At 42.7% G+C, this 15,207-nt stretch overlaps 1 protein-coding gene across 18 annotated transcripts in view; it reads left to right on the forward strand.

Moving 5' to 3' along the window:
• Positions 1–15,207, forward strand: part of LOC124141849 (phosphoribosylformylglycinamidine synthase-like) — a 73,680-nt gene that overhangs the window by 42,422 nt on the left and 16,051 nt on the right. For all 18 annotated transcript variants that reach the window (XM_048388321.1, XM_048388326.1, XM_048388331.1 and 15 more), the window contains exons 19-24: positions 6,842–6,961; positions 10,508–10,653; positions 11,895–12,105; positions 12,408–12,611; positions 14,456–14,599; positions 15,039–15,194. In XM_048388321.1, the coding sequence (XP_048244278.1) occupies positions 6,842–6,961; positions 10,508–10,653; positions 11,895–12,105; positions 12,408–12,611; positions 14,456–14,599; positions 15,039–15,194 (981 nt within the window). The remainder of the gene's footprint in view (positions 1–6,841; positions 6,962–10,507; positions 10,654–11,894; positions 12,106–12,407; positions 12,612–14,455; positions 14,600–15,038; positions 15,195–15,207) is intronic.

Raw genomic sequence — 15,207 nt, forward strand, 5'->3', positions numbered from 1 at the left:
GAGTACGTGCCTGGGAGATCTCTCAGATCAAGCTGCCAGTCACTACTCTCTGTGCCTAGTGTTAGAACGGCGACTTTTGTAGGTCGGAGTTTCGCCAAAGTTGCCCCTGAGCTATGGAATAGGCTGCCATTGGATATTAGGAACATTGACAGTCCTACTTTGTTCCGATCAAGACTCAAAACCTATCTTTTCACCAAATCATTCTTAGAGTATTGAGGCTTTGTGTTTTCCTAGCTGTGTAATGTCTCTTTTTTTGTGTAGACTCAAATGAAGCGCTCTTGAGCAGTTCTTCAAAATGGATACCAGCGCTTTATAAATCTGTAGTTATATTATTATTGCTGATATGATCTACAAACATGAAGGGAAACTGGGTAGCATAGAAATGTTTGTTGTTGTAATACTCATGATATATACTGAACTGCAAAAGAAACGTCACCCCAAGTAACATGGCATGAAAAGTTGTCATTTAAATATCTGGATAATTTTATCAAATTTTCAAAAATTTAACATTACCATGAATTTTGATGATAAAAAAACAAAGCAGATGACAATAAAACCGATCGCCCAAACGCATCACGGCAACGGCCATGGTAACCCAATGCACGTGAGTACCATGCGAATTGAAATGCACATGCGTTTCCCCATTTCTAGCCCTTTATAATTCCACCCAGATCGGATAACATTCATTCGTTGTTGAATTGCTACCACATGCCAAGATTGACAAGAAATCAGCGACACCAAGCCCTTGGACGATTGCAAGCTGGACAAATCGCCCGGCAAGTCGCCTTGCATTTCAAGTCCACGTAAGGACTCCAGCAACGGTACCAGACCACCAATACTACAGATGACCGACCACGTAGTTGGTCACCACCGACGTCAGTATTGTCAGATTGTGCGACAGCATCTTCAAGATCGCTTTGTTACTGCTGCTGAAACTGCTCGACAGACCATGGGGACACACCAGCGACACATTAATGCGGACACCGTGCGTCGAAGATTGATGAGCAGACACCTCCACTGTCACAGGCCACACCAAGGACTCTTTCTGACACCATGTCATCGCCGGGACTGTCTTCAGTGGGCAAGGCAGCACCAGCATTGGCGCCACCAGCAGTGGAGAGTCCTTTCTCAGACGAGAGCCGTTACTGTATCTCAACAGCAGATGGCAGAGAGAGAGTCTGGTGACTACTTGGGGAATGTTATTCGGACGCTTGTGTTGTTGAGAGAGACACGTGGGGTGGTCCGAGCACCATGGTGTGGGGTGGAATTGGTCATGCACAGAGGGTCGGCCCTGTGGTCTTCCAGAACATCAGTCCAGAGAGATTCAATGGTGTCACAGCAGCTCGGTACATTGATCAAGTCTTGAGACCACACGCCAAACCTCATTTGGCACGTCGCCGCAACCACGAGTTTCAGCATGATAACGCCAGTGCCCACACTGCGAGAGCAACAAGAGACTTCCTCCAGCAGAATGGCATCAGAACCATGCAGTGGTCTGCCCTCAGTCCCGATTCAAATACCACTGAGCACCTGTGGGACGAGATTCAAAGACGGCTGAATGACGTCCGACCAAGGCCGACAACTGCAGCTGAACTGCGTGAGGCATTCCCCAGAGTGTGGGCTCAAGTGCCTATGGCCTTCATCAACCGCCTCATCCATTCCATGTATCGACATTGCACGGCAGACATCAGTGCAATGGCGGACACACAAGATACTGACTTGTGATGCCATTTTCTCAGAGACTAGTGTTGTGTTTCACTTTAAGAATATTAATATGTCTCAAAGTATGCTTACAGTGTTTGGACAAATAAGGTTTCTCATATGTCTATCTATGGTGACGTTTCTTTTGCGGTTCAGTATACCTATGAGGGCTTCACATTATTCACCTGAGTGGGGTAGCCTTGTGGTTAAAACGTTTGCTTGTCATGCCGAAGGCCCGGATTCGGTTCCCAACTTTGGTACAATGTGTGAAGCTGATTTCTTGTGTCCCCTGGAATATTTTAAAAAGTGACTCACTCACATTATACATGGACAACATAGATAGCTATGAACAGACACATACATGTTAAGTATGTACTCACCCTTTCTCAAATGAAAGATGAAAAGGTGAAGAATTTCTATACAAATGCCATGAAAGGAAAAAAAGTAACTGTACTTCATATACTTTCAATAAGAATAAATTTATTCTAAAATTAAAAAATGCATCTTTCTATACATACTGGTATACCTCCTCGACTTCGTAATTCACAAGTTGAATGTTTTGTGTGTTGGGAGCAACCAGGTGAAGGATCACAACATCCGGCTCCGACGATAAGCCCAGTTTCGCTTCCATGTCACTGTCAGGCACACCTAAATGTGTGTAGACCGCATCTGATGTTCAGGAGACCAGTCTAGGACAGTATACCGTTCACAGATGAGTCCTGGTTTCATCTGGACCGCTCTGATGGTTGGCAAGGGTCTACAGGCGTCCAGGAGAACGTTTTAACAATGCTTGCGTTACTTAGCGTCATCAGTTTGTGGGTGTAAGTGTAATGGTATGTGGTGGCATCACAACTCATGGGAGAACACACCTCATTATTGTTAATGGCACATTTTGCACTTTTGGAGGAAGCATAACATTGCTGTACTGCTATGACTGACTGTTTCTGCTCCATTGAACATGTCTGGGATGAGATGGAACAAAGCCTACAACAGGACCAGAACCATCCACTAACGCCAGCTCAGTTGGGCCAATCTTTGGTTGGCATCTGGAACAGCATCCCCCAGGCTGTTTCCAGTCATCTGGTGTTTTCAGTGTGCCACCGCTGCCCCGCCTGTATCAATGCAAATGGTGGTCCCATTGACATTGTTCACTGAGTTGTTACACCACCCCCTTTTAGGGCGTGTCTCTGTCTCCTGTTACCAGGTATTTGTTTTGTTTGCTCTTGCAAAAGACCAAAAGTTGTGTTGTTATGTTCAATAACCAAATATGCACATAATTATTCTTGTCCCCAAGCAATAAAAACTTAAATACTTAAATGTTTGCTCAAATACCATCTGTTGTGTGTATTGTCATCTGAACACAACGGGTCATTATCAAAATTGGTCCTTTTATGGTCAGTTGAGTATTTAAGATTTAATCACCTTTTACATAATTTAATCATATTGAAAATTCTTCAAATAATTCCACTTTGAGCTTGCATTTTTTCCCTGTTAAATGAAATATTTTGACCAATTTTATATTTCATGTGGCTGCTTTATTATCTTTTCATTGTACCTGATGAATAACCTAGTGTTACAGTCTACTTAATCTTGAACTCAGCATTTCAGTATACATTGAGAAACGTCTGAGTTTGACTGCATGATTGTTCACAAATATCCACGCTTCGACCCATCCTAATGAAGAAATGCACAGCCAAACTATGGTAGTATCAACTCGATCTGTGTCTAGGCTGACACTGACAGTCCACAGCAATCTATGAATTTACCTTAGTGTCTGTTAGACACATCTTTAATAACCTTTCAATGATCAGCCAGTTTATCAATGATGTAACCACCACAGGTTCAATAACAACTTCTGAAATCTCTCCCATCACATTTAACATGTTGGCCATTTTGACATCTTGAACTTGATGTAAATGCATTACGACGCGCTGTCATTGTGACTGACTTACTGAGGTAGTTCTTTACAGACCTTTCTCATCTAATGAGGATATTATTTGAGTACATTAGTTCTAAAGAAACTACAAAAGCATGTTGAGCATGCATAAGCTCATGTCACCTCTCATTTTGAGGAACTATTTTATTCCGCGATACAGCTGGTTGTTGTATGGTTGTCAGTGTAAACATGAAGTCACACTTCATATAATTGTGTCTAGATCAAGGTCTATTATTAGAATTGACTTTACTAGAATTACCTGAGTGAGGGCCAAACTGTATGAATGTCGGAGCTTGCGACGACGTTCATACAGTGTTTGGTCCTCACTCTATGAAGGTTCATACTCCAATGAACTCACACAGTTTAGTCAGTTCTTAAATGAAGCACGGTTACTTTTTCCCCTGTTTGTATATATATGCCTTTAACTATTTACAAACTTACTGACCTGGTTAAAACATTGAATGACCTCAAATATATGTCTATTTGAAGTGACTATTTAGATAAATATTAAAACATTGTGATAATATACCTGAATACACAAATAAATACAAATACATAATAACAATGTGTATACTATATGTTACTAACCTGGAAGGATGATCTCTGAGATTATAACACAAACACCAAGCAGTTGAGCTGTGGTTGGTGACTAGTGTGCTGGTGAAATGCTGAGTGTAAGGTTGGTATTTTGAACAAGGCCAATCAGGCGTAAGCTGACTTAAACAAAGAACCCAACCACTGAGTGACCCAAGCTGTCTTCCATACTCTGCAGCTGACAGTTGCATTAAAGAAAACTCCACACAGAGGTTACATTGATATTCTGCTGAAAGCAGTGCTGTAGAGTACAGCAGGTGTACAGGTTTGTTATACCCCCGACAAAATGTCGGGGGTATATAATTATACCAAGATTCCGTCTGACCGTCTGTTTGACCGTCCGTCTGTCCGAAAACTTTGTCTGCGCGATTTCTCTTAAACTATTCAGGGGATTCATCTCAAACTTAGTACATATAATCTGTGTCATATGAAGGGGTGCAGTCAAAAGAAAAAAATTGTTTTTACTTATTTTCCATTTTTTTATGAATTTTTCAAACCCTAACGCCGTCTGAAAACTTTGTCCGCACGATTTCTCTTAAACTATTCAGTGGATTCATCTCAAACTTAGTACATATAATCTGTGTCATATGGAGAGGTGCAGTCAAAAGAAAAAAATTGTTTTTATTAATTTTCCATTTTTTTATGAATTTTTCAAACCCTAACCAGGGTTTCCCCTGACGCATAATTCTTGCGTATATGACTCTCAATTAAGGAAAAATACGTCCAGAAGGAAATGACTGCGTCATGACTGACGCAATTTCAAAATATTGATGTTGTTGTTTGCCAGCTTTGGAATGAAAATATTACAACTACTCACCTGAACTTAATTTATAAACATTTTCCGGAGACAATATATGCAAACGTCTTAAAATTTACGTCTAGTTTTTAATTAATCGTCGTTTTTAGAAGTAATATAACTTCGCATAACACCACTGCCACGGGCTAATTTGCATAGCCTGTCACATGACCAGACTTTTCTCTCGTTTTAAAACATACGCTAAAATCAGAACAGCCGGGGGCTTTACATATTGTTTTGCATAATTATATAGATATGCTACTAAAACTGTGCGACGGTGAGGTACACGACAAAATATATTTATTCATCAAAGTGAACGTAACTCTCACACTCCGTGTGGCTTCGATGACAGCACGTGATGAAAAACAAAGGAAAACTACGCAAATGGACAAGGTTTTTCACGTTTCAGCATATTTTCTCACTAAAAGTTAACCATGACATATGTTTATCTAGATGTGTAGACTCGTAAAAAATGAAACAAAAGAAAATATTATTATTGTTGTGGTGAATAATGTGATTTGGCACGGTCACAGTATGTGGTTAAGCGGAACCTATGGAACGGGGTAAACGGAAGTTGTAAGTATCTGAGGGACACATGTTTTTGCCCAAATTTAGGTAAACATTATTGAATGAAATTTTAAATAAAGTTAATAAAATAGATGACAAACATAAGGTCAGATATACAGAGAACACATTTTTATTACCAGATAGTGTAACAACTTGGGTAATTCAATTCGGATTTGTTATGCTATTTCCGATGACAGATCATGGCAGCCTGAAATGAGACTGAAGAAAAGTCTGTGCGTATTATACACGAGAGAATTTTTTCAGGATTTAATTGCCCATAATTAGGGGTGTGTATTATACACGAGTGTGTATTATGCACAAATAAATATGGTATATACGAAATGGGCTTGTTTGTTGTTGCTAATAAACTGTATTCAACCAGGAAATATTACGTGTGTTCACAATTCTTCAGTTCAACTTCATTGTTGATAGATAATACAAGATAACTAGATAAAAGATGTAAATGAGTTAGTGGTATTAAATTATAATCTGACATGAAATGTATTTTAATATCCATCAATGATTAAAAATTGTCTCACAGTTGAGACTGATGTTATTTCTTCATCCTGTATTAGCATTGATTAGTGCCACTGTAAATTGTTTCATGAGCTGTGAAGTAATTAAAGATTGTGAAAAAATAAAACCAACAAACTTTGTTTTTCATTCATATATCCTTTATTTCTCTGTAGTACAATCAGCTGAGAACATTAATTAGCACTTGTTAACTTAAACTAAAGACATATAATATTTAAAAGATACTTAACTTTAAGTGTAACATTAACAGTGAACACTTTAAATTTCATTAATCATACAATAAAACATTTGACTCTCAAAAAATATTTTTGACTCCCAGAAATTCATAGGCTGAGTCAAGGTGACTCTCAGATATTGGAGTCTTGGGGGAACCCTGCCTAACCCTATCCTAGCTATTTAATTTGTAACTACTGACACACTAGGCGGGCCGGGGGTATTAGTGAGCCACGCTCACTTTTGCACTTGTTACTTTTAGAGCAACATTAAACAGTAAAAGGTCAGGACATCATTTCAATACAATATATATACAGATGTGTAAAATACGGAAAGTACAAAGATGTACATCTATTTATCTGGAGGTTGTGAATTATCTCCCTTGTACCATTCCTGTAGATGAGCTGTGGATTATTAAACTTTATTAGTGTGCATGAAATGGTTTTGTGGCCTGTCAGTAAAATAGCTATCTGTATCCTATTGTTGACTGCCTGTTGCAGAGCGGCTTGTGACAGCAGGGCACGATGTGAGTGATGGAGGGCTGATCACCTGTCTGTTGGAGATGGCGTTTGCTGGCAACTGTGGCATTGACGTCAGTCTACACACTCTAGAGGATGAAGGTGAAGCTCACAGACTTTGTTTTGGAAAACAACACGAAAAATTAGTTATCTGCTTAAAACGACAGCCCCAGGGTGTCGTAGTTCAAAAGATTGATTAAGTGGATGTAGGCCATTATTAAGGATTACCTGACTGACAGGCAGATTCGTTAACAAGGTGATTTGTTTTATTGTTGTCTTATAAAAAGAAAAGCATGCTTCAGATTTTCAAAAGAAAATAACATTTCAACATTTTTAGTATGAAAACCACACAACTTGCTAGGTCAAATTTGAATTATACAATCTGCATATTTTGAAATCTTTAGAAAGCCTGTTGGGTCCATTGGCTACAGAATTGAACATCAGTGCACCTCACAATGAAAAAGTGTCGAGTTTCTTGCTGTAAGACTAAACAAAATAATAGTCTTGGTTCCCAGGCACCGACCGCATCATCATAAAGTCTGCCGCACATTTCGTTTTTTATTTCTATTTTCAAAACAAATCCCTAGGACTTAACAACAATGCTATCCAAATAAGCACACAGTTACTTCCCTTTACATGTGCACTGCTTCACTACACATCTCATGTTATAGTCATGTGGCAATAGTATGCTTGTTTATGTAGGGAGGCACCATCCCAGGTTGATGGTACACAACTGTTTATCTGGTGAAATACTAGTTGAACAAGCGGAAAGAAACATCGTGTGATGTGGAAGTCGGGTATGGTAATGTTCTGTCACGTGGAAGTCGGGTATGGCAATGTTCTGTGATGTGGAAGTCGGGTATTGCAATGTTCTGTCACGTGGAAGTCGGGTATGGTAATGTTCTGTCACGTGGAAGTCGAGTATGGTAATGTTCCGTCACGTGGAAGTCAGGTATGGTAATGTTCCGTCACGTGGAAGTCGGGTATGGCAATGTTCTGTCACGTGGAGGTCAGGTATGGTAATGTTCTGTCACGTGGAAGTCTGGTATGGTAATGTTCCGTCACGTGGAAGTCGGGTATGGTAATGTTCTGTCACGTGGAAGTCGAGTATGGTAATGTTCCGTCACGTGGAAGTCAGGTATGGTAATGTTCCGTCACGTGGAAGTCGGGTATGGCAATGTTCTGTCACGTGGAGGTCAGGTATGGTAATGTTCTGTCACGTGGAAGTCGGATATGGTAATGTTCCGTCACGTGGAAGTCGGGTATGGTAATGTTCCGTCACGTGGAAGTCAGGTATGGTAATGTTCCGTCACGTGGAAGTCGGGTATGGTAATGTTCCGTCACGTGGAAGTCTGGTATGGTAATGTTCCGTCACGTGGAAGTCGGGTATGGTAATGTTCCGGTAATGTTCCGTCAGGTGGAAGTCGGGTATGGTAATGTTCTGTCACGTGGAGGTCAGGTATGGTAATGTTCCGTCACGTGGAAGTCGGGTATGGTAATGTTCCGTCACGTGGAAGTCTGGTATGGTAATGTTCTGTCACGTGGAAGTCGGGTATGGTAATGTTCCGTCACGTGGAAGTCAGGTATGGTAATGTTCTGTCACGTGGAGGTCAGGTATGGTAATGTTCCGTCACGTGGAAGTCGGGTATGGTAATGTTCCGTCACGTGGAAGTCGGGTATGGTAATGTTCCGGTAATGTTCCGTCAGGTGGAAGTCGGGTATGGTAATGTTCTGTCACGTGGAAGTCTGGTATGGTAATGTTCTGTCACGTGGAGGTCAGGTATGGTAATGTTCTGTCACGTGGAAGTCGGGTATGGTAATGTTCCGTCACGTGGAAGTCGGGTATGGTAATGTTCTGTCACGTGGAAGTCTGGTATGGTAATGTTCTGTCACGTGGAAGTCGGATATGGTAATGTTCCGTCACGTGGAAGTCGGGTATGGTAATGTTCTGTCACGTGGAAGTCTGGTATGGTAATGTTCCGTCACGTGGAAGTCGGGTATGGTAATGTTCCGTCACGTGGAAGTCTGGTATGGTAATGTTTCGTCACGTGGAAGTCGAGTATGGTAATGTTCCGTCACGTGGAAGTCGAGTATGGTAATGTTTCGTCACGTGGAAGTCGAGTATGGTAATGTTTCGTCACGTGGAAGTCGGGTATGGTAATGTTCCGTCACGTGGAAGTCAGGTATGGTAATGTTCCGTCACGTGGAAGTCGGGTATGGTAATGTTCCGTCACGTGGAAGTCTGGTATGGTAATGTTCCGTCACGTGGAAGTCGGGTATGGTAATGTTCCGGTAATGTTCCGTCAGGTGGAAGTCGGGTATGGTAATGTTCTGTCACGTGGAGGTCAGGTATGGTAATGTTCCGTCACGTGGAAGTCGGGTATGGTAATGTTCCGTCACGTGGAAGTCGGGTATGGTAATGTTCCGGTAATGTTCCGTCAGGTGGAAGTCGGGTATGGTAATGTTCTGTCACGTGGAAGTCTGGTATGGTAATGTTCTGTCACGTGGAGGTCAGGTATGGTAATGTTCTGTCACGTGGAAGTCGGGTATGGTAATGTTCCGGTAATGTTCCGTCAGGTGGAAGTCGGGTATGGTAATGTTCTGTCACGTGGAAGTCGGGTATGGTAATGTTCTGTCACGTGGAAGTCGGGTATGGTAATGTTCTGTCACGTGGAGGTCAGGTATGGTAATGTTCCGTCACGTGGAAGTCGGGTATGGTAATGTTCTGTCACGTGGAAGTCGGGTATGGTAATGTTCCGTCACGTGGAAGTCGGGTATGGTAATGTTCCGTCAGGTGGAAGTCGGGTATGGTAATGTTCTGTCACGTGGAAGTCGGGTATGGTAATGTTCCGTCACGTGGAAGTCGGGTATGGTATTGCTCCGTCACGTGGAAGTCGAGTATGGTAATGTTCTGTCACGCGGAAGTCGGGTATGGTATTGCTCTGTCACGTGGAATTCGGATATGGTAATGTTCTGTCACGTGGAAGTCGGGTATGGTAATGTTCCGTCACGTGGAAGTCTGGTATGGTAATGTTCCGTCACGTGGAAGTCGGGTATGGTAATGTTTCATCACGTGGAAGTCGGGTATGGTAATGTTCTGTCGCGTTGGAAGTCTGGTATGGTAATGTTCTGTCACGTGGAAGTCGAGTATGGTAATGTTCTGTCACGTGGAAGTCGGGTATGGTAATGTTCCGTCACGTGGAAGTCTGGTATGGTAATGTTCCGGTAATGTTCCGTCATGTGGAAGTAGGGTATGGCAATGTTCTGTCATGTGGAAGTAGGGTATGGCAATATTCTGTCACATGGAATTGGAGTATGGTAATGTTCCGTCACGTGGAAGTCGGGTATGGTAAGATTCTGTCACGTGGAAGTCGAGTATGGTAATGTTCTGTCGCATTGGAAGTCGGGTATGGTAATGTTCCGTCATGTGGAAGTCGGGTATGGTAATGTTCCGTCACGTGGAAGTCGGGTATGGTAATGTTCTGTCATGTGGAAGTCGAGTATGGTAATGTTCTGTCATGTGGAAGTCGAGTATGGTAATGTTCTGTCGCGTTGGAAGTCGGGTATGGTAATGTTCTGTCGCGTTGGAAGTCGGGTATGGTAATGTTCCGTCACGTGGTAGTTGAGTATGGTAATCTTCTGTTCCAGATGAGATCGTGGACTTCCTGTTCTGTGAGGACCTCGGGGTGATCCTGGAGGTCCGGACTGGGGACGAGGAGGAGGTCATCGAGATGTTTGACGATGAGAATGTACCCTGCGTCCCTATTGGCCGATCCAAGGCTTTATCTGACAGGGTGAGACTGTTGTCTGATTGGGTGAGACAGTTGTCAGACATGGTGAGACTGTTGTCTGATAGAATGAGACTGTTGTTGAACCAAGTGAGACTGTTGTCTGATAGGGTGAGACTGTTGTCTGACAGGGTGACACTGTTGTCAGACTGGGTGAGACTGTTGTCTGATAGGGTGAGACTGTTGTCGAACCGAGTGAGACTGTTGTCAGACCGGGTGAGACTGTTGTCTGATAGGGTGAGACTGTTGTCTGACAGGGTGACACTGTTGTCAGACCAGGTGAGACTGTTGTCTGATAGGGTGAGACTGTTTTTGAGCCGAGTGAGACTGTTGTCTGATAGGGTGAGACTGTTATCAGACCGGATGACACTGTTGTCTGATAGGGTGACACTGTTGTCGAACCGAGACAGACTGTTGTCTGACAGGGTGACACTGTTGTCAGACTGGGTGAGACTGTTGTCTGATAGGGTGAGACTGTTTCGAACCGAGACAGACTGTTGTCTGATAGGGTGACACTGTTGTCAGACCGGGTGAGACTGTTGTCTGACCGGGTGACACTGTTGTCAGACTGGGTGAGACTGTTGTCTGACAGGGTGACACTGTTGTCAGACCAGGTTAGACTGTTGTCTGATAGGGTGACACTGTTGTCGAACCGAGAGAGACTGTTGTCTGATAGGGTGACACTGTTGTCAGACCGGGTGAGTCTGTTGTCTGACAGGGTGACACTGTTGTCAGACCGGGTGAGGCTGTTGTCTGATAGGGTGACACTGTTGTCGAACCGAGACAGACTGTTGTCTGACAGGGTGACACTGTTGTCAGACCAGGTGAGACTGTTGTCTGATAGGGTGAGACTGTTTCGAACCGAGACAGACTGTTGTCTGATAGGGTGACACTGTTGTCAGACCGGGTGAGTCTGTTGTCTGACAGGGTGACACTGTTGTCAGACCGGGTGAGGCTGTTGTCTGATAGGGTGACACTGTTGTCAGACCGGGTGAGACTGTTGTCTGATAGGTTGACACTGTTGTCAGACCAGGTGAGACTGTTGTCTGATAGGGTGAGACTGTTGTCGAAGCGAGACAGACTGTTGTCTGATAGGGTGACACTGTTGTCGAACCAAGACAGACTGTTGTCTGATAGAGTGATTCTGTTTCCTGATAGGATGAGACTGTTGTCTGACCGGGTGACGCTGTTGTGCCTCATAAGGAAACAAACGAACCATACCAATACCAAGCTGTTGCACTCAACAGGTTGTGATCAGCGTCAATGACGAGGAGGTGTTGATTGAGTCGACGATGGTGCTGCGAGACATCTGGGAGGAGACAAGTTTCCAGCTGGAGCGTCTCCAGGCCAACCCCCACATGGTGCAGCAGGAGCAGGAGGGACTCAAGTCTCGCAGATTCCCCCCCTACCAACTCCCCTTCTGTCCCGACGATGACATCAAGATCAACAAGGAATTGGGTAGGTCACTCACTGATGATGCCATGAACAAAGAATGAGGAACAGAGCATGACACAGTGGAGATTCTGGGTTGCAATAGGTCGTGAAAAGAAGCATAATGAATCAGATCAGAAGTGTCAAGCTCAGTGTTTTGGTTGATTGTATGTCATTGTATTCCGATGGTGTGGATCATTAATCACTGAATTGTCTGATCCCGTCAGGTCTTGATCTGGATTTGTAAATTGTAAAAAAAATTGTTTTGATACTTAGCCTTGTCATAAAAATTGTTGCCCTATTTGTGACAGTGTTCCTCCAATGCTCAGATCAGCTGCCGATGGTGGCGGTGTTGAGGGAGGAAGGCAGCAACGGTGACCGCGAGATGTGTGCGGCATTCACGTCTGCAGGGTTCGAGGTGTGGGACATCAACATGCAGGATCTGCAAGATGGCAAGGTTGACTTGGACACATTCCGAGGACTTGCATTTGTCGGGGGCTTCAGCTATGCCGATGTTTTGGGTTCAGCTAAAGGTACCATTGATGTAGCTCAAGTTTATGATGCATTCTACCATGAATTTGGAATTTACTCCATTCTGAATGGTCAATCAACGGCCTTTAAATCACAATAAACCTCCTCTGAGTGAAACAGCTGGTTTAACGACAGCATCACTGCAGATGCTGGTATTCACAGAATAGTACTTTTTTCAGTCATTGTCGGTAGGCATATATAAAAAATTATATCTACAATTACAGGTTACAAAATGCACAGGTGCGGTTACTACAATATTCAAGGGATGTGTGGCAATGCATTTCGTGCAGAAAACACGATAGAAATCTACAAAGGGAATGTATTTACGTTTTGGAGACATCAGAGAGCTTGGAATTTTGGCGCTTTTCTATATACGACTGTCACGTCATAGCTTTTGCGTCACAATGAACGATATGACGTCATAATGGTGACGTGCGATGTCGAGCGAAAGCCTTGCAAAGCTTGCTTTGTTTTCTTTACGGATGCCCACCTCATGTTAGCTTACCAAGTTGCCGTGCTTATATGTTTTCAATGCCTGTCATATGTTCGAGTGAAGTATTACGGTGTAAACCAACTGCTTGAGTATACACAGCGCCATATTTTGTTCAGTGATTCTGTAATTCAGATCGATAACCCACTCAAAACACTGGACTCAACCCATGCCGCTTCACTCAGTATATTTGCTAATACCAAAGAGTTCGCGTTTTATTTAGTCATGGTAGAATGAAGATAAACATACTGTGTTTTCCCTGTAGAGCTACGTTACCTGTAGATTTAACCGCGCAAAATTTAACATTTGAAACCTCACGCTGCGTGTTCGGTTCCCAATTCAATTTAGCGCGGTTAAATCTACAGGTAACGTAGCTCTACATTGAAAACACAGTATGTTTATCTCCTAAATGTGTGGTCCTTTCACATGTTATGTGTTCACTTGACAAAAGGGTCCCTTTAAAACACCAGTATGTTCATAACACATTATTTTTAAGTTTGTTTTCCATTTTAGTTGGGCTTTAATAGTTCTACTCATGCTACCAGATGAGCATGAGAGGGATAGACTTTGATTTCTTTCTTTCTTTCTTTTGTTATTTCAAGAATAAATTCAAGATGAGGATAATGAACGTTATAAACAGTGTGTTGATCTAACAAGTACAAGAAATGTTAACCTTTGAGGGTAAGATCTTGTCATTGATAGAACAAAACCTGTGCACATTGGTGTAACCACACAATTTCCCTCACAGAGAACAATGCTCTGAAGCATTGGACTTATGTTTTTACATCATAACTTTTCCAGAGTGATATGGTTTGTCAATATAACTACAGTAAACTACATTTATCACAAACAAGCTTACAATGAACTAACGGATTTGACAAACTGTTTTTTCAGTCCCGGCCATTTGCTGTATACTTTATCATATACAATTAATGGATGCAACAAACAGGCTGATAGCAAAATAACGGATATAGAGAACTCACTTTGTGATCCCGTGTGTACTCTTAATCTCAATGGATCCAGGTTCGCCCCGATTATGTTTCTAGATTTGTCAGCACCATACCCGTGCTCGTGGGTTTCACTGAAGTGGTAAACATCTGAGACCTGCATCACTTTGGGCTTTCCTCCCACATTAAGTTGACACGCCGTGATATAACTGGAATACTTTAAAAGTGGCGTTAAACTCAACTCACTCACTCACTTAATCTCAATGTATATAACAAACTGTTAATCTCTGAGCTGCTTGTGTCACAATCACCCTGTCAAAACATTCAGGCCACAAAGTGGCTCCGTGGTACATGAAAACATGGTGGGTTTACAGTAATTATTTTGAAACATGTGACGTCTCTCTTCCAGGCTGGGCAGCAGCTGCTCTCTTCAATCCCACAATCAAGGAGCAGTTTGAGCGATTCCGCCAGCGTCCAGACACCTTCAGCCTGGGTGTGTGTAATGGCTGCCAGCTGATGGCGCTCCTTGGATGGGTAGCACCAGATCCGTCAGGTTGGTCACACTGCCTTTTAAAAATAGGGTAGGATGTGTTGAATGCTTCAACTATAAATGCATTGCAAAATTTGGGTGTATTTCCTCCTTTGTCTTCACCATGTTTGTGTGTTTCTCCATTTAATCATTTCCTTTCTGGAAAACTGTTTGCTGTAAATATTGAAACATGTTCGTTATCATGAAACTAGAGTGTAGTCAATCTTTGTCAACCCTGGAGAAAATGTTCTTGATTGTTTCTGAGGAATTCCTCAGAAACATTCTACAGACTGTCGATTAAAATTTAAGACTAATTCTGCATTTGTTCAATAACAAAAATATATCCTGGACAAAAGAAACTCTGGCAGTCGTGAAATCACAGATTCTTTCAAGGACTATTGAAGGGTAACAAATCTGCTTGTTCCCATATCTCCTTCTGATAGTGGTCCTGATGTTGTTGCAGAAGTGGGTTTGAGTGAGCAGGGCCTGCTGCTGGACCACAACGACTCGGAGCGCTATGAGTCACGCTTCGTGACAGTGCAGGTACAGGACAGCCCAGCAGTCATGCTCAAGGGCATGGAGGGAACAACGTTTGGCATGTGGGTGTCACACGGTGAAGGTGAGAAACATAC

The sequence above is a fragment of the Haliotis rufescens genome, unplaced genomic scaffold (genome assembly GCF_023055435.1).
Source record: "Haliotis rufescens isolate VD_foot unplaced genomic scaffold, xgHalRufe1.0.p SCAF_7, whole genome shotgun sequence".
Taxonomy (NCBI): Eukaryota; Metazoa; Mollusca; class Gastropoda; order Lepetellida; family Haliotidae; genus Haliotis; species Haliotis rufescens.